This window comes from Dendropsophus ebraccatus, unplaced genomic scaffold, assembly GCF_027789765.1.
Source record: "Dendropsophus ebraccatus isolate aDenEbr1 unplaced genomic scaffold, aDenEbr1.pat pat_scaffold_518_ctg1, whole genome shotgun sequence".
Taxonomy (NCBI): Eukaryota; Metazoa; Chordata; class Amphibia; order Anura; family Hylidae; genus Dendropsophus; species Dendropsophus ebraccatus.
Genome location: NW_027210120.1, coordinates 34,396 through 54,524, shown reverse-complemented (window position 1 = coordinate 54,524; position 20,129 = coordinate 34,396). Strand labels below are relative to the sequence as shown.

Sequence of the window (20,129 nt, the reverse complement as noted above, 5' to 3'; positions counted from 1 at the left end):
CGTATTATATCCAGCACAGCCGGCAGGTAGCAGCACCCCGTATTATATCCAGCACAGCCGGCAGGTAGCAGCACCCCGTATTATATCCAGCATAGCCGGTAGGTAGCAGCACCCCGTATTATAACCAGCACAGCCGGCAGGTAGCAGCACCCTGTATTATACCCAGCCCCACTCCCAGCCGCCTCGGAGTAGCCAGCTGCAGGGCCCTCCACTTGCTACCGTAACTACTGATAGACTCCCGCCCACTCCTTTCATTGATCCGCACACGTCGCATCCTTGCTTCTGATTGGCGGGAGCAGCTGTCAGTTAGCAGCTGCCAGACACGGGCTGTGCCGGTGTGCGGGGGGCGGAGACGGGAGGTTACGGCTCCTCCCTCTGCCTTCCAGCCGAGTCTAGCAGGGTCTGGCGGCGCAGTGCTGTGCTGAGGGGTAACCAGGAAGGAAAAGGGGGTGAAACTGCTGCTGCGCCCCCTGCGAGGGACAGGTGCGGCGTCCAGAGGAGAGCGGTGTCCGGTCCCTCCCTGCTCTCTGTCCCCGCCCGGCACTGCCGGCTCACTCTGCTCTTGTGTTGGGTTTGAGCGGACTGCACCGCTGCCGGGTTAGAGCATGCTCCTGCCTGCCGCTGCCATTCATCATCTCCGTGCACGCTGAGCCGGGAGGCCCCCATTGTAGTGGGTGTAAGCTGCTCCCACCAGTGACCTTCCCTCCCTCCTCGTCCTGCCGGGGTTCGGGCTGCTCCTCAGTGTCCGGGCTGCTCAGTGACTGGGTCAGCGATCTGTCCCCATAGTTCTGTATGGTCATCCTCCTCCCATACTTCTTGCCTGCCGCCTCTATAGCGCCCCTGGCGGTGCCTCTAGTCTTCTGGCCTCCTATCATGGCTTCTCTGCTGACCTCAGGACTCGTCTTCCAGAAAACTTCAGCAGAGTGAGTTCAGTCTGTGGACAAGTAGTGGGCACCTTACCATCTTGGCACTGAACAAAAACCAAGAAGACTCAGGATACAGCCAAGACCCAAGAAGTGCAGGAAAATGTCTACCCCCAGCAGGTTCAAGAAGGACAAGGAGATCATTGCAGAATATGAGAGCCAAGTCAAAGGTAAAAACCAGGGGTGTCGCAGGGTGGGCATGGCAGAGGGTGTGCCAGGCGTTGGTGGTATCTCTCTGGGGGTGCAGGGGCATATCACACAGCAGGTGGCAAACATTAGATAAGAATAGTCTACTGTCATGTCTGATTACCAGAGTATGTGCTGGAGAAGTCCACTTTGGTATGTGATGACTGCCCCAGCCTTGCATGTAGGCTGCCAAGGGGGGCCGAGTAACCCACTGGACCACCAATGTACACTGCAGCAGGGCATGTGTGTGTAGTACAAAGGCTGCAGACCATTGATTTAATGGCTGCCATTTATACATTGGGTTGTACTATGGTTGTGGTCCCTACAATAATGTCTGGTCACCCCACAGCTGCAGTTATTGGGAATGTATTCAGTCATTCCACTGTCCATAGGAGTGCATTCAGTAGTCCCAAGGTTGTAATCCATAAGAAAATGTGGAGTAACAGTATAGCTGCAGTCATTAGGAGTGCATTGAGTCACAGCAGGGCTGCAGTCCATAGGAATCCACAGAGCCACAGCTGGGCTATAGGCCATAGGAATCCACTGAACCACAGCTGGGCTGTAGGCCATAGGAATCCACTGAGCCACAGCTGGGCCATAGGAATCCACTGAGCCACAGCTGGGCCATAGGAATCCACTGAGCCACAGCTGGGCTATAGGAATCCACTGAGCCACAGCTGGGCTATAGGAATCCACTGAGCCACAGCTGGGCTATAGGAATCCACTGAGCCACAGCTGGGCTATAGGAATCCACTGAGCCACAGCTGGGCTATAGGAATCCACTGAGCCACAGCTGGGCTATAGGAATCCACTGAGCCACAGCTGGGCTATAGGAATCCACTGAGCCACAGCTGGGCTATAGGAATCCACTGAGCCACAGCTGGGCTATAGGAATCCACTGAGCCACAGCTGGGCTATAGGAATCCACTGAGCCACAGCTGGGCTATAGGAATCCACTGAGCCACAGCTGGGCTATAGGAATCCACTGAGCCACAGCTGGGCTATAGGAATCCACTGAGCCACAGCTGGGCTATAGGAATCCACTGAGCCACAGCTGGGCTATAGGAATCCACTCTGAGCCACAGCTGGGCTATAGGAATCCACTGAGCCACAGCTGGGCTATAGGAATCCACTGAGCCACAGCTGGGCTATAGGAATCCACTGAGCCACAGCTGGGCTATAGGAATCCACTGAGCCACAGCTGGGCTATAGGAATCCACTGAGCCACAGCTGGGCTATAGGCCATAGCGATCCATTGAGGCAGAACACAGCTGCAGCCTGTGTCAAAAGTTTCCCATGTCTTAAATTGGTATCCCCATCGCAATTAATATATTTATACGGGTAGGAATCGTCAAGTTTAAATATTTTTGCATATACAACCATTTAGCAAACTTGCCTCCCTCTCCTGATATGTCGCTCTTTCCCTCCCATGGTTGACAGTTCATTGTCTAGGTTGTGGAGCCAAATGTATACTATAGCTATATATACACCAGCCAGACCACTGCTTAGAGCAGAGTGGTGGTCAGTAACCTAGACAACAAGCTGACAACAGTGGGAGGGAAAGGGCAGCATACCAGGAGAAGGAGGTAAGTTTGCTAAATGGTTGTATATACAAAAATATTTAACTTGACGAGTCCTACACATATAACTATGATAGTATAGATGGGAATACCTCTTTAACTCTGTTACCAGTGTTTGTATTTATAGAACTGATTAATATAGACATTACTCCCAACCCTTTGTTGTGCTTGTATCTTCTATGTCGGTGCCTTGTTCTGTTCTTGCTGTATCTTGGGCTCATTTGGTTTCTTATAGATATAAGTAGTGCAGAGAAATACGTTATGTTTCCTAGTACCACTTATTTCTCCTATAACTTTGCTGGAAAGAACAAAGGAGCCTGGAGAAGTCCGCAGTACAGCATGGTTGTAGGCTGTCAACGTGTGAGGTGCAGGGCCTACAAGTGGTGACATGTACCTTTACATTGGGCCTCCTGTATTAGGCTGGCCTTAGAGGCAAGCCTTGTCCCCCATCCATACATTGTTTCAGGATTTCTCTCTATTGTTGTAGATCTGCAGTGATCTTGTGGAGATATTGGTCACATGATTTGTTGCTTGTGTATTTTTTGTATATATTGTATAAGATTTGAATAGATTTTCCTTTTAGTGGTGTGTGCGGGTTAGGTGGAAGAAACCATGCATGTGCTTACACTTCATTGCGTTAAATGAGTCTGGCGGCTGGCCAGGGACCACTTCTAATTCCTAACTGTTTTACATACTGTTCATTTATTCACTGTTCTGTGATCTCATTGACTGTTGCATTGATGTATTTTTATATTTGTGTGTCATAGTCTGGAATTGCTTTGTGGTTTATGTGTGGTCATGGTTTGTGTGGTTTAAGCACATATGACAGCATAGGGACACAAATCTGAGTAAGGTTTTGTTCACAGAGTGTGCTCGTACAGTCATTTACAGAATGCAAGTGACTTATGTTCTCAGTATATGAAGAGAAATGATACAGGAGTGAAAAAAGCCAAAACATCAGTTTATAAATCCTGGCCATTGTTGTTGCATGTATTCACGCGAAGTTAGAGGTACATTCAGATTGCTTTTTAGTAGGTCTGGACTATCAAATATACTGGATTTCTGAGACATAATAGAAAAAGTGTAAAGGTAAAGAGCATTGAGGAAGACTATAATCTTCTACCTCTGTTTTTGCAAAATTCCAGATTAAAGGGGTAATCTAGAGCTATAGAAATTATTACTGACCTCGCTTAAGACTCCTCAGCTTTCTTGTTTCCACAGTCAATCTCTTTCTCTACGCTTGTATGGGGTGGACTGTGTTGCTGTTGGTTCTAAGTTGTAGCCAAAACCGTGGCCGCACAATTTTGCTAGTAATCCTGGTAATATCATGTGGCCGTTGGTCATTGTGGCTTTATTCACAGCTCAGGTGTAACTCAGAACCCATCAACATGGAAGCTGGAGTGCCAGGCGTGAGGTTAGTAATAAGCTTTTATTCAGCTTGGGTCTAAGCTTATGTATTCACTCTTGTGTCTGAAGGTCCATCATATTTGTGAAATAGTGCAGTGCAATGTGGCGCTGTTCTTTCTAACAATCTGACAGACAACATGGCGGACACAACAGACCCAATGGGTCTGTCTGTCACTGGATTGTCCATCACACGCTACATGTGAACAGTCATTGTGGTAAAGTGTTGTATGTATAGGCCTATTATCAGGCTGTGATGGATGATATCATTGAATATGTCCTTGGGACTTTCTTGTAATTATTCTTTGGGGAATTCTTGGAAGTTCAGCAGTGGCTTGGCTATGTACGGCCCATTGCTTAGCAACACAGGCCGCTACTAGTAGCTGATGCATTTACCATGCACCATCTATCCATTACAAGAGACAGTAAGGAGGGATTCAAGGGAGGTGACATTTTCATTCCACAGACAAACCTGCCACAAAAACCGAATGTCACACAGAGTATTAAAGAACAATGATGAGAAGCTTTGTGCAGTTGACTGTCTAGAGATAGAAGGGTTTGGTATACATCAGTGCTTCTCAAACTGTGAGGCGCCCCCCTAGTTGTTGGTGAGGCTCAGCTGGGAAGCCAGTTTTCAGAAAATTTACTATAATCCCCACAGTCCTTTTTTGCAGTTTGCAAAAATCTCCATTTTAGCAACATTATTAATTTATTTAGTACTTGCTTTATTAGTATCTAGAGCTTGGAAGATGGGTGAAAGGTAGCTCTAGCATTACTTTCAGCTTTTAAGCAGACTTTGGTGAGGCCCAGGCACCCTCTTAGTCATTCTGGTGAGGCCCAGGCATTACCTTGGTCTGTTGGGTGAGGCTCCAGTAGAAAAAGTTGAGAAGCACTGGTATACATAATAGATGTACTAGCCATAACAGCACCTGGCCTTAGCCTGCAGTACAATACAATGCTCATTGTTTAATGGCAGTGGTTGGGGCTACCATCTGTGGGGTTATTGTGCATCCTGTGACCCATTGATCTCTCTCCTTTTCTTTATGGCTGACACCTACTCTGGGTCTTGATGTCACATTTGGACAAATAGACTCCCTACTGGGGCGGAAGCTATTAAAAGACTACATAAAGTAATATCAGGTATCAATGAATGGTAAAATATTAATGTATTGGTAATTGAGATATTACTAAGTAATGGTGGATATTGGTAAAATGATAAATAACATTGTATTAGTTGCCTTTAAAGTATAATTCTGCCCTGTCATTCTAGTGATCAGTGGGATTTAGTAGTACTTTATGTTGCTATGCATTAACAGCATCTTGACCAAGTCCATGAAAAGCTTATGCGACTCATGGCTTTAATAAATTTTGGACCAGATTTAGTAAACTGTCCATACCAACCAATCACAGCTCAGTTTTCAGCTCTGGTAACATGACATCTGAGCTTTTGATTGGTTATCAGTGGTAGTTTACACCAGGATCAGTTTTGGGGTATGTCCACACTACAGAATCCCGTCGGCTCACCCATTGCGGATTCCGCAGCTCATGGCCACAGCATCTTCGCTGGTCCCATAGGTTTCATTCTATGGTTAGCAGAGTCCGCCGTCTAAGAATCTGCCAAACCATAGAATGGAGTCTATAGTAGCAGTGGAGATGCGAGCGGGGGCAAGCTGCAGAATGCGAGGTAGGTGATCCGTGGGATTCTGTAGTGTGGACATACCCTTACACTCGTTGATATTTGGGCCTTTGTGTTTTATAAGAGTTTTGCCTCTCTGTAGAGTTTTGATCTCTTCTAGTTTCCATGACCGTGCGTTCTAAACCTTCATAAGGAAGTGGTCTGTGTGCTTGGGTGTTCCAGCCTGTCACACTCAGTATTCCAGAATAGTTTCTTTGTGTTTATTTGCTTTGTATACTTCTTATGAAATGACAAGACTCAGATCTTTGACAGCTGGTGACTTTAAATGCCAGAGTATGTGACTCTCAATGCCAGTGTGTATTTGTAGAGGCACCTCAGAGGTGAATAAAAGGTGACTCTTCAGAAGATACATTGGCGAAGCATGCATGGGCAGGTACATGACTGTAGGTGTGGGATAACATGTCATCACAGTGTTTTTTATTGCTGGAAGACTTCAAAATAAGAGGTTAAATGTCCTTGGGTGAGTGCACTAGGTATGTTCCTTTCTTCAGTTGGATCTATTGATGAATATAGAGTGGCTAAGAGAAGTGTACACAGGAATATGACACACAGTAGACTCTGAATGTGAAAGCCTTGAGGCTTCATCTGGCCCATAGACTGGCAGCTGCAGAACTTTGCTATAATGTAAGGATATGCTCAACAGAAGAGATGGAATGACTCACCGAACTAGGAAAACAATGTGTCTCTGATTTCATATACATAGGCTTTATGATTATCCCAAATATATTGGCTTGGGATAGTAGAACACAATGAAAAACATTTAACATTATCTCTCGTATTTTCCTCCACTTTTCCACTTTAAACATTTCAGTATAGCCCAAGAGCATGGATGGAGGCCAAGATGCTGAGTTCATGCCAAACACTATGCAAAATCCTTACAATCTACTAGTGAGTGGTGGGAGCATGGCCAATGCAGGCTTTTAATGCTGCATTTTGATCAATTATTTTCTATTTGGTCTCTTAGGTTAACAAATGTGTATTTACTTGTACATAACCTTTCCAGCAATGAGAATATGAGCAGCATAAGGGGTGTTTTGCCCTCCTGGGAGTTACACAAGCAAACCTTTGTGGTTTGCCAAATGTGGAACATGCTTGTTTTTTGTCATCTGTATTCTCTAAACTACACTTTGCTTAAAATAAATGGTTATATTTAGTATGTCTGCCACTTCTGATTGTGGTTGGGGCATATGGCAAGTGGTGCTTCAAAGCTAAGCCATGTTGACCATTTGCCTTAAGAAAACAGGGTACTGTTAACACAGTATGGGTCCATTGTCACCAAACGGGGTGTAGGTGTTATTTTCTATCACATGACTACGTGCATGCACTATCTATAAGGGATAAGTAGAAGCCAGAGTCCGCTGATGTCACAAAATGATGAAAAATAATAAGCCATGAGTGATTTCCCTAGTAGGTTCTAGACATGTGCAAGTCCCTATGTAAGAATATGTTACGTATACAGAATGTATTCATAGATATTCTGCAGCACTGAAATAAACTGAAGAAGAGCATTGGTAACAGTCTGAAGAAAAGCTTCTGTCTGTATACACCACTTGTATTCTTGGTTGGAGAAATTCTGAAAGAATGGGACAGAGCCTTCCAGAGCCCACATAGTGTGATGGTGGGCGGTGGTAATGACAGCCATAGGTCCATGGCTGAAAGGAACTGAATTCATACTGTAGGATGAAACAGAATAAGGAAAGGTGGGTGCAGTTTGGTAATGGGCAATAATGCACCATCTCCATTATGATGTGTGCTGGCTAGTGGGGGTGTCGGTGAAGTAGTCATATGTGATTACATCATGACATATCCTTGTCTTACATGAAGAGGACAGGAAGCTAAAAGGAAAACACAGCCCATTGCTGGAAAGAGCGAGATACCCCTGCAGGTTTGAGAAACTTCCTGAGGCATTCTTTATGAAGCAAGTAGTCAGTATATTAGAAATGCAATGCAATTCTAGATTAATAAATACCTGGTGTGTGTATTACACAGAGATTTATCTGACAAATTTTTAAACCAAAGCCAGTAATGGATTAGAAAGAGGAGAAATCTTAATCTTAACCTGTTCCCCTGTTTATAGACTGCTTCTGTCTTTGTCTTGAAAGATCTGTCAGATAAATCTCTGTGTAAACACACCATTACTTTTTATCCAGGAGGACTAATTATGCGTTACACAGAGATTTATTTACAGATTTTTGAAGCCAAGCCAGGAATGGATTTGAAAAGAGGAGAAATATCAGTTTTTCCTTTGACCTGTTCCCTGTTTATAGTCTATTCCTGGCTTTAGCTTCAAAAATCTGTCAGATAAATCTCTGTGTAAAGACACTTCTCAAATATTATGAATTTTACGACTGTCTAGTGCTGCGGAATCTGCTATACAAAAAATAACAACAACAACTACTACGACAGGCAGTTTTATAATATGATCAGGCTTTGACAAAAGCAAATAAGTTACAAGAAAAATTAGACACCCATTCATTTCTTCAACTAGAGTTTGCTGACAGTGTCTCGTCAGATCTCATGTACTTTTATTACAGAGTCAGTTTTCTTGACCACACCACAAATATTGAAGCATTTAGAAAGTCTTCAGAGCCTTTTACTTTTGTTTTTACATTTTGTTATATTGTGGTCTTGTTTAAAAAAACACTTGGTACCCCATATTAAGAATATAAAAACAGAATGATAGAAATCTTTGCAAATTTATTTAAAAAAGGAAAAAAACGAAGTATTGCATTGATATGTGTTCCAACTCTTACTTAGTATATAGATGAAGTACCTTTGGCAATAATTACAGCCTCCAGCCTTCTTGCGTATAATATCACAAGGATGGCACACCTGGATTTGGGGATTTTCTGCCGTTCTTCTCTTGAGATCCTGTTATGCTCTGTCAGGTTGGATGGTGACCATCATTGGATTCAGGTATCTCCAAAAATGTTTGATTGTTTTAATTCAGGCCACTCATGGACATTCACAGAATTGTCCCTAAGCCACTCCCTTCTTGTCTATATGCTTAGGGTCATAGGGGGAGATTGATCAAACATGGTGTAAAGTGAAATCAGATTCCACCTTTCATTTTCCAAAGAGTCTGTGAGAAAACAAAAGTGGAATCTGATTGGTTGCTAGGGGCAACAGAGCCAATTCTACTTTACACCGGTTTGATAAATCTCCCCCATTGTCTTAAAAGAAGGTGAACCTTCAGTCCAGTCTGTGCTCCAGAGCACTCTGGATCAGGTTCCATTAAGAATAATTCTGACCAGTTTCACTGTTCCAGCATTGAAAACATTGATGCCGCAGGTGATGGGACTTTCCTTCAGAAATGACACTTAAAGTGTCTCTGTCGTTTGAAAAAACTTTTGACATGTTAGAGAGGCATGTCAAACGTTCTGATCATTCCGGGTCGAGTGTTCAGATCCATACCAATTGCAAGAACGAGCAGCTTTGTTTCAAGTGATCAGTCGTACTGATTGTGTATGTAAGTCTATGGAGCCCGACTGATAAAACTGACACAGAGCAGGGAGCTCCCCCCACTTGTTCGCACGATCGGTCCAGGTCTGAACACTCAGACCCAGAACAATCAAAACTTTTGACATGTCAAAGGTTTTCCCAAAACGACAGTGACACTTAAAAATTGAAGACAAGAAGTAAAATTTTTGTTTCTTACAATCAAGCCACTCTGCAGTGTTAAGTGGTTCAGCATAGTCACTGGCAGCAGTTATACGGTATGTGCAGTAGAACCTGTACCTTCTGATTTACATTTTTGATGTTTAATTCAGAAAAAAAAATCTATTCTTTTGTAAACCACAATATTTAAAGTTGCATTTAGGCCTCATAGACATGGCTGAACCCTGTGCAGAGAGTCAACATAGAGTGATCTGGGGACACCTTGAAATTTTCTGAAGCTTCTAGGCTAGAATAACTCTGTAATATGGAATGTGATGGAGCACGGAGAAAAAGTACATGATTTCCAAGTAAGGAACTGCAGTTATTAAGGGTTTAAAGCATTGTTTGGAATGGTAAACTGTGGCACCTTTTAGAAGTGTTACTCTTAAGGTGTGACACGTGTAAGTGAAGGTGGTACTTTGTCTTGTAGGAGTTGTCATTGACTAATGTTTCAACACTTTTGCCAACATTTCAGATAGTGGAATGAAGCTCAATCATCAGTGCTAGGTTTACTGCAGTTATAAAGTTTCTGCCTCTGTTTATTTGGTCAGAACATCTATACTTATTTCAGTATACTGTTATGAAGGAGTAATAAAGCCTATAATTATGGACACAACAGGGCCATTCACCTGAATCATAGATGTCCTGTCCATTTGACTGGAAGTGGTCTAGCTGCCTAATAAAGGCCGCATCATTTTGTACATCATTGTGTTAAATACAGGTTTTGTCTGACACTAAACATATATTGCATAGACATTGGGTTCACGCATGCTTACAGACTCTTTGGAAAATGAAAGGTGGAATCTGATTGGTTGCTAGGGGCAAATGAGCCAGTTTCACTTTAAGTCATGTTTGATAAATCTCCCCATAGTTTGGTTTCCTGCTTAGCAGAATGACTGAATCTGTTGGTGGATCTTGCTGGAGATACAATATCCTTGTGATATCTGCACGGTTTTCATAAATCTCAAGTTATAAAGATGTGTCTAGCAGCGCTTGTGCTTCTGGAGTGCAGACCATTAATCATATATATGATGCTTTATGACTGGTTTCACCTAAAGCATGATAGATGTCTGCTGAGAAGATGCAATCCATGCCTTCAGGCGCTTCTTTTTATTGCTTACTAGCTGACGTAGACGATGTATATTCTGTGCATCTCAGTCCGTCTGCTCACCAGTGTGTAATGTCTTTAGATTTCATTAAATGCTTGTTGGTTTCTTTTTGTTCCGTATTTAAATGGGTTAGTAAGGATGAGTAAAAAAAACTGTCACTTACTTGCAAAAACAGCACCACCCCTGTCCTTAGGTTGTGTGTGGTATTACAATTCAGCTCTATTTACTCGGATTGAGCTGAGTTGCAGAACCTCACCCAAAGTGAGGACAGGAGAAGTGCTGTTTTTGGAAGAAAGTGGCTGTGTTTACTTAACCTTCATAATCCATTTAATGCAGAGGTCTCAGTATTTGTCCATTCATCCTTCCTTTGCAACTCCTCAGCGGTGTAATCCAGTGCCTCGCTACAGTGAGGTTATGCTCTAAAACAATGAAGTTGGATGTTTCAGTCTGCTGAGCAATTGACAGGATGAATTGAACATAGGAAAAGTACTAGATGATTCTTTTTAATGCATTGCTGTCTGCCGGTGAAGGTTTGTTGTCCTTGCCATGATGTGATAATGAGACATTACATTTCCTAAGTAATGCTTCCCTCCGTGTTGCATTGCGTTGCTGTCTACGTGAGCTGTGAAAGTGATGTTGGCTGCCACACTTGGTTTTGGTCTATTTTTAAAGACAAAGCAATTAGATATAAAAATATCTGTGAGTCAGTTTCCATGTCTGAAGATTTTTAGGCTGTGTTCATGTGTAGCCTTGTGTGCCTCAGGGACAGAACTGCATGAGGTCAATTGCTGTGGTTTTGCAATATAGTTAGGCTGGGTTCACACTGCGTTTTTGCAAACCTTTTTTTTTTTTATCCGTTTTTTGCAAAAAAAAACAGATGAAAACCGGATGACAAAAAGGATGCATTTGTGTGCATCTGTTTTGATCCGTTTTTCCATTGACTTCCATTGTAAAAAAAAACGGATCAAAACGGATCCGTTTTTTTTAACGCACACATAAGTAGTGTCAGCTACGTTTTTGTGTTCGTCAAAGAAAACAGATCCGTTTTGATCTGTTTTTATTTACAATGGAACTCAATGGAAAAACGGATCAAAACGGATGCACACAAATGCATCCGTTTTTTTCATCCCTTTTTTTGCAAGTGTGAACCCAGCCTTACTGACCCTGCTGTTTTGTTTCAGGTAAAACGTGAAAAATGTTACACCTATCTGCAGTGTCACAAAACCATGGTCAATTGGTGTTAACATTGTTAGCTTTTGTTTTTTGTTTACCTGCAAAATGCCTAAGGGTAGCTTCACACGTACAGGATTCGCAGCGGATTTCACATTACGAGTTCTGGAGCGAAATCTGCTGCGATCCTGTGTACTGTCATTTTCTATGGATTTACATACTCGTAGGCAGATTTTTTTCATTCTTCCCAATTAACCCATTGCTGCTGGAATAATACGTTACCTTGCCTGCACTCCCGCTTTCTTCTCAGGCTCCATGGTGTCCCGCTTAGCTATTCAGTGGCTGTAGCGTGGCAGCGCACTGATTTCCTGAGTGGGACGCCAGGGAGCCAGGAGCATGAGAAGCAAGGTACTGTATTAGCCGGGCAGTGCCGGGGTAAGTGGGACAAGGCTTTACACGCTCGCAGCGGAATTAAAAATCCACTGCAAGTATGTAAAGTCATAGAAAATGACAGGGCACAGTATTGCAGTGGATTTTTCTGTGGACCCTGTATGTGTGAAGCTACCCTTAGGCTTGATTCATGTTTAGCATATTGGTCAGTATTTTACTCATACTGTCTGGTCCTCATTTTCACCAAAACCCACATGGAACTGACAGAGAAAGAAAAAAAATAGTGAAACATGCCTTTTCTGCGCAAATTAAATTTTTTTTCTGCCACGTTCTTTTTCCACAGTAAAATTTGCGATTGATATTAAATCCTTTTTTTAAAAATTGATCCTTTTTTAAAAAAAATATTAATCAATGGATTTATTAGTTATTCCTCTGCAAAAATAACTGCCATTAGTACAAGGTCATGTGTGAGAGTGTAATGTTGTGCTTACACAGAGAGATTTATCTGACAGATTTTTGAAGCCAAAGCCAGGAGCAGGCTATAAACAGAGAACAGGTAATAAAGTAAAGACCGAGATTCTCCTCTTTTCACATCCGTTCCTGGCTTTGGCTTTAAAAATCTGTCAGATAAATCTGTGTAAAGGCACCCTTATGCATGGTGCATGATTGCAAGCAGCTTGCAATTATAGACCACACAATTCTGAAGGGGATGAAGTATATGGAGACACAACTGCAAAATAGACTGTATAAATGCTGGTCTTAATTTCTTGTGGAACTGGTTGGAAACTACACACCGATATGTTTTCAAAACAGATGTGTGGATAAACCCATAGAAATCAATGTTTCCTATTTCTGTCCGTTAATCAGGATCCTGATATACGAACAGAAAAAAAATGATGTATGGACGAGGCCAAGCCAAGTATTTCAGAACTTATTATGCACCACAACGCATGTGCAATGCGGATACATTGTTTTTAATGGGAGTTGGCTGTTCCCCTTTTTTCGGTGAGTGCAGGTCAAGTCTGCAGGAATAAGGGACATGTCACCTATTCAGAGTGAGCATGCTGACACGGTCATTTGGTGCTTGGCGTGATATTTACCATTGCGGTAGAACTACAGTACATATTTATTTTTCAGAACAAAGTGCAAAAAACAAGCCAGAAACCTGTATAAAAGTGGCCCCTTTAAATGTTCCCTTAGTCTCCGCCTAGCCTCCCTAGCTCTGCGCTGCTTATACAAGACTTTACACCACCAAGATGGGCAGGTGCTCAATTATTGAAACAGAATTTAAACGCATTTTGGCTGCTTTGAACCCTTTACTGAGTACAATGGCCACAATCCTCTGCTCTCTGAGATAACCCACAGAGGATCCCCAATCTTTGTCTCTCTCAGCTGCTTTTTGTTTGCTTTAATGCCTTTTGAGAAAGGGGGCTGTACCCTTATAGACATTATAACCCATTGATAAGTGTAGTGATGGAGACAATGTGTTGTAGCGGTTTCCTCTCTTGTCCGCGGTTCATTTCTGCAGCAGATCTAGAATATGTGAGCTTACTATTTGGGATCCAGTTCAGGTTTTGGCAAGTTTAAAGAATGCATTATCTGTGTAAAACAATGCTTTAGATTATTTGTTACATAAGTAGTCAGTTCTAAGGATGTCACATATTTTCTATTCATGTTGGTTGTATTATGAAGCCTATGCAGTTATTGTTTCCTGGAAAGTACAATTTAGTGGCAGCTGCCAATGGGAAATACCCTCCGGACTCTGGATTTTTATTCCATGTGAAAGCTCCAGAGTAAAACGACTATTTATAACTACAAGGGCACATGAAGTGCGTTTATAGATATTATTCTCTTTCTGTGTACATTGGTCTGAACCCTGACTGCACAAGCCTAGGGAATAGCATGTGTAGCCAGTGTTCCCAATCTGTATTTACAGGATATGCTAAGTGTTGCCCAGACCCTTCTCTCTGTCTGTCTATTGAGCCGATCTATTCTGACACTTTGAAAGGACTGGCAGGACAGTCGCTCTCTAATATTCTCTGGCACCTGCCATTTTTTAGGATTAGGTTATTTTTAATGTGGCATATCAGCAGATGGGATGCGCTGCCCTTATGTATATGGGATTATGGTTTTATACTCGCGTGCATGTCCTGATATCTGTATTAAAAGCGGTTTTACAATTCCAAAGGAGGCCCTACAGGCTATGGGGAAAGCTGTACCTGAAGACTAGTACATAGGTATATCATCTGCTATTTTCTAAGGTTTACATTGTGGACACTGAAGGACATATAGCTTATCCCAACCAACTACATTGCAGGACAGAGGGAAGGAGGTCTCTCCTCTGCCTTAGCCACATTGAGTGCTTTCAGTATGTACAGGTAGAGAATCGGTCGTTCTCAACCAGCAGGGACATACAAAGCATCAGTGACATTCATCACAGACAAAGGCCGTCAGTGCCCCATTGTCTGTGATTTGTTCTGTGGGCCCAGCCTGTGTATTACAGGTCTATTGTTCTTCAGGAGGGTCAAGCCTGTCAGGACCTCTGCCCACTCAGCCCTGAATATCTCCATTTTCATGAACTTTTCAGTGCTGGATAAAAGACTCAGCAGGGCTTGTGGTTTTGTCTCTGATTCCTCCCATTCTGTGCATTATGTCAGTGGACAATCCCAAAGTAACAGCTGCTTCTCGGCCCATCATTGTTCTTTACAATATGCTGATGTACCAGCGCAGTGTTTTTACACACCATTGTGACTCCTGTATACTAGAGATGCTTGTTTCAATCAGCCATAACATTAAAACCCCTGAGAGATGAAGTGAATAACATTGATTATCATGTGACATAGGAATGTGTGAAAAGTTTTGATCGATCAGGAAAACAATCAGTGGTGCGTGGTAGCACACGTAACTTTCCTGCTGTCAGTCTCTCAGTCCAGCAGTCTCATAGACTTACAATGTTTTGGCAGGACAGACATTGCTGGATCTGGCTGCCTCATATTGTCATGCTCTTGTGGCAACTATCAGGAACAAAGCCCCAATCCTAACAGTTAACCCTTTAGTGTGACAGAGGGATAGGACTCCCTTTGTCTTCCAATGTTACACAGCCAAGTAATTGCAGGGTAGGCTAGATTCACACAACGTTTTTGTAATCCGTTTTTTTTTTTCATCCTTTTTTTTGTTGCAAAAAACGGATATAAAAACCTGACAGGTAATGTGGGCTGCAAGGACATCGGTAACTATGTCCCTGCAGCCCTCGCTTAACGATCATCGGGCCGTGGACTAGGCCCAGTAAACGAGCGGCGATCTAGCAGATCGGCGCTTGTTTACATCGTTGATCGGGCCATCCTCGGCCCGTGAAATAGGACCCTTATGGTGCGTTTACACAAAGATTTATCTGACAGATTTTGGAAGCCAAAGCCAGGAATGGATTTGAAAAGAGGATAGATTCCAGTCTTTCCTTTATGACCTGATCCCTGTTTATAGTCTGTTCCTGGTTTTGGCTTCAAAGATCTGTCAGATAAATCTGTCTGTGTAAATGCACCATTAGAAAGATGGCCTACCACTGATGCCTTTTTTTGTATATGCTTTAAATTGGGGGAAAGCAAAAACTTGAAAAGTAAACAAAATCTCATCTGCTGGAAGGTTAGGAACTCTGCATCACTGAGCAGTCTGGTTGTATTTTTGTGTGCTATTACTTCCTGCTGGCAGCAGCCTGTTTACACAGAGAGATTTATCTGACATATTTTTAAAGCCAAAGCCAGGAATGGATTTGAAAAAAATCTGTCTTTCCCTTATGACCTGTTCCCTCTTTTTAGTCTGTTCCTGGCTTTGGGTTCAAAGATCTGTCAGATAAATCTCTCTGTGTAAACGCACCATTAGGGCGCTATTATGTTAAAAGACTATTGTGTGGAAAATTATAATATTGTTTGAATTTAAGCAATTATCTTTCAGTGTGTAGGCAGCCAACAATCAAATGACTAACAAAAATTTGTTTGTATGTTGTTGATAGCATCTTTTGAGCTGACCACAAAATCATTGTTTATCGTTGGCAAATTTTTTGGTGTGAGTACACAAATGATCGTAATTCAAACAGTAACTAACGTCTGGTTCCTTGCATTATGATAAATGATTTCAGGTTGTTCCCAAAAGCTCTCATTCGCATATGTTTATTGTTAATCTGAGAAAACGAAAATCTGGAGAATCTGCTTCTTTATTTTTACATTATCTGACTAATTGTGTCTGTGTGGTATGTACACTTTTAGGGTTATTTTAGGGTCTGGGCACAGCTTATTGTGCCTGCTTTTAGACTAGGATACTACTAGTTATAGCTAGTACTGTGAATTAGCTCTTTGTTTGGACTAAAGAGGAATACAGACTATTAAGTAAGGACTTTCATTTCTTCTTGCTGCATAAACCTCTGCCTGTGACTTTAAACAAGCTGAATGAAAAGCTGCCAAAAAAGCTAATCGAACTTAAAGGGGAAATATGAACAGGTTAGACGAATCTAACGTGCTGATAGCCCCCTATAGCGCCTGGGATGCTGAGGAGGAAGGTGTGTGTGTTACCTTCCTCCTCAGTGCCAATCTTACAATGTTAGTTGGAGAAATCTTTGCTCTGGTGCGGTTAGGAACATTGCTGCGTTGTCCGGCCCACCTGCTCCATTGATTAGCATCAGAAGGATCGGCCAGATGACGCAGCAATGCACTGGAGCGGAGATGACTCCGACTAACAACACGGGACACACAATGCCAGGCCGACTATGTGCTCAAACGCTGGTGCGTTTCGGAGAGTCTCTCCTTAATCATGGCATGGTTCACAAACCTTACTACACTTGTAGTTTCAGTATGTGCTGCCTCTATGGGGAGTGTGTAAAGAGGTGGTCTTACACAGGTGTTTGTATTTGCCATTTAATTTCTATGTATATATAATATATTAGTGTGTGTAGTAATGCTTGTAAACCGTGCCATGACTAAGGAGCTAGTCTCCGAAACACATCCGCTTTTAAAGTGACTCTGTAGCCACAATCTGACCCCCCCCCCCCCCCCCAAACCGCTTGAATCATTGCATAGCTGCTTTTAATCCAAGATCTGTCCTGTGGTCTGTTCAGCAGGTGATGCAGTTATTGTCCTAAAAAACAACTTTTAAACTGGCAGCCCTGTGTCAGATTGGCTTGGCCTAGAATGTCTGTGCCCTAGGATTGCACCACCCCTCTGTCCCTCCTTTCTGCCCTCATCACCATTAGGATTGCCCCTAGAACAATTTCTCCTATTCATCACCTGTCTAAATACTGCACATGTGCTGGATCGTTAAGGCTTCAGAAAAGTGATGAATAGGAAAAATCTTTCCTGGGGGAACATGATGAGGACAGAGAGGCGGTGCAGGCCTAGGGCATAGACACTCTAGGCCATGCCAATTTGACACAGGGCTGCAAGTTGTTTTAATGTTGCGAATAAAGTAAAAGACTTTAACATTTGGAGCCGGAGACCATTTTCTTCTTAGCCATAATGTATTATGTGACCCTGGAGACCTTGCCTCTTTGACCTTAGTATTACCTCTCCTTTTCCATCCTTGAACACTTCTTTATGAGGCATGCTCACTCTGTTCTGTGATTTACATCCAGACACGATTATGACACCTCAAGTATGGCAGAGAACTACTGCGAGAATGATGTGTTCTGTTTGATGTAAACAGATTGAGTGGAAAACCTGTCTCTTAAAGGAAGTCTCTATGCTCGGATAACTATTATTAATTGTTGCTGGGCACTTTTTACAGAACTCCTAAACATCTGTTGTAAGAAAATCTCCTGCTGGCCCTTCCTCAGCATACTAGCAACAAGGCTTTGAGAAATGACTACAAAAGGACAAGTTCCTAACTATTAAAGAACGGTCCAAACATTCTACCTGTGTACATGACATATTAAGTCCTTTGATGGCTCCAATTCAGCCTTGAATGCACATCGTTTCTTGTGACCTCAAAATCCCTTTGCTTGAATGTGCTCTGTGCAGAGTACTCGGAGGCATTACTTTCATCTGATACTATTGCAAAATCACTGCTGCATAGCTAAAAGTGCAACACCGTTATAACCAATACTTATACTAATTCATAATTCATTAAAATGTGTGCGGTATTCCCTCCATTTACAATAGCCATTTGTTCTTAGCAGCTGTGAAAGTTATACCCTAAGGGCTCGTTCACACTAGTGATGCACGATGCACCGAAATATCGATACTACTATCGATATTTCGGGCAGAAAAACTGTTCGATACCAGGATTTCCTGGTATCGATACTTCATGTTAATCTGCATAATAGTGCAGATTAACATGAACTATGGTGCAGAGAACACGGCCGGCAGCTACTTGAGCGCCGGCCGTGTGCTCTGTGTGCCGCCCCCTGCCCCCTGTCGTCCCCTCCTCCGCCCGCGCGCTCTCCGCTCCCGGCGGCGCCAAATTTAAATAGCCGGCACATAGCGATCGCTATTGCCGGCTATTTTAAAGGGTAGATGCTGCTGTCATAACAGACAGCGGCATTTAACCCCCGCAGAGCCGATCCATATGCAGCACGAGTCTGTTGCATATGGATCGGCCCCTCACTGCTAATGACTGCGGCCCGCAATCCCGCGGGCGGCAGTCATTCAACCATTCCAAAAACGGGACCCGCCGGTGCTGCGGCAGCGGTCCCTTACACCAGCCAGTTCCCCAACCTCCGGGTCCACAATCCTGTCGCCGCCCCCCCCCCCTTCCCGCGGGGCCCACCGATACAGTGGCACAACAACTCCCAGAATACCTTCTTGTGGGGAGTTGTTGTTCACAAGGAGGCATGCTAGGAGTTGTTGTGCCAGGAGGCTGCTAATGCATTACAACTCCCAGCAGCATACCTCCTTGTGCACTACATCCCCCAGCATACCTCTTTGTGCACGAGGAGGCATGCTGGGAGTTGTAGTGCACAAGAATGTATGCTGCACGGAGTTGTTGTGTCAGGAGCTGCACAACTGCAATTCCCTGCATACCTCCTTGTGCACTACAACTCCCAGCATACCTTCTTGTGGGGAGTTGCAAAGCACAAGGAATTATGCTGGAAGTTGTTGTTCACCAGGAGGTATGCTGAGAGGTGTAGTGCACAAGGAGGTATGCTGGGAGTTGTAGTGCACAAGGAGGTATGCTGGGAGTCGCAGTTGCGCGGCAGCAGCCTTTCAAAACATCCCAGCATACCTTCTTATGCACTACAACTCCTAGCATACCTCCCTGTGCACTACAACTCCCCACAAGAAGGTATTCTGGGAGTTGTTGTGCACAGGGAGGTATGTTTGAGGTTAGAGGGGAATTAAAAAAATGTAAAAAAAGTGTTTTTAAAATAAAACAAAAAAAATAATAATAAAGGTTCTAATAATCCCCCCTTTTCCCTTTAAAAAAAAAAAAAAAAAAAAAAACACCATACATGTATTTGGCATCCATTACATGTGAATTGTCCGAACTATAAAATGTAACAAAGTGATCAAGAAGTCACATAAATAAAAATGTTGTGCATGGGGGGGAACATATCTGTAGTCAGGGAGGAGGGAAATTATATTTGTATTTTTACATGTTTTTTTTTCTCTCAAACTTTTTATTTAGTATCGAATTGGTATTGAGTATCGAAATCCAAAAGCTGGTATCGGTATCGAGCTCAAAATTTTGGTATCGTGACATCCCTAGTTCACACAGAGCAAAAGCAGCTGAATTTCTGCGCTGAATCAGCGCTGAAATTTCAGCCGTTAAAATAGGTGCAGAGCTAATTTCCATTGTGTTGAATGGAGGTTCTGCTCTGAACTAATCCGCTTTCCGCCAGAAGAATGAACATGTTCATTCTTCCGCTAGCGGAAACCTATACAAATCAATGGGGCTCTGATTTTCTGTTTCAGCGCGGAATGCGCATATTCAGCGCGGAATACAAGCGGAACTTACGCGCTGAACCAGCGCGGAAATGGGGAAAATAGGGGGGGGAGGAGGATTCTAGTATATATTCTGGTATAGTCTAGTT

At 43.1% G+C, this 20,129-nt stretch overlaps 1 protein-coding gene across 1 annotated transcript in view; it reads left to right on the top strand.

Annotated features, from left to right (window-relative positions):
• The first annotated feature begins 570 nt into the window (after nucleotides 1-570).
• LOC138777140 (SLIT-ROBO Rho GTPase-activating protein 2C-like) overlaps nucleotides 571-20,129 on the top strand; it is a 51,143-nt gene continuing 31,584 nt past the window's right edge. The window contains exon 1 of the mRNA XM_069956245.1: nucleotides 571-1,093. Coding sequence (XP_069812346.1) covers nucleotides 1,027-1,093 — 67 coding nt within the window. The 5' untranslated portion in view covers nucleotides 571-1,026. The remainder of the gene's footprint in view (nucleotides 1,094-20,129) is intronic.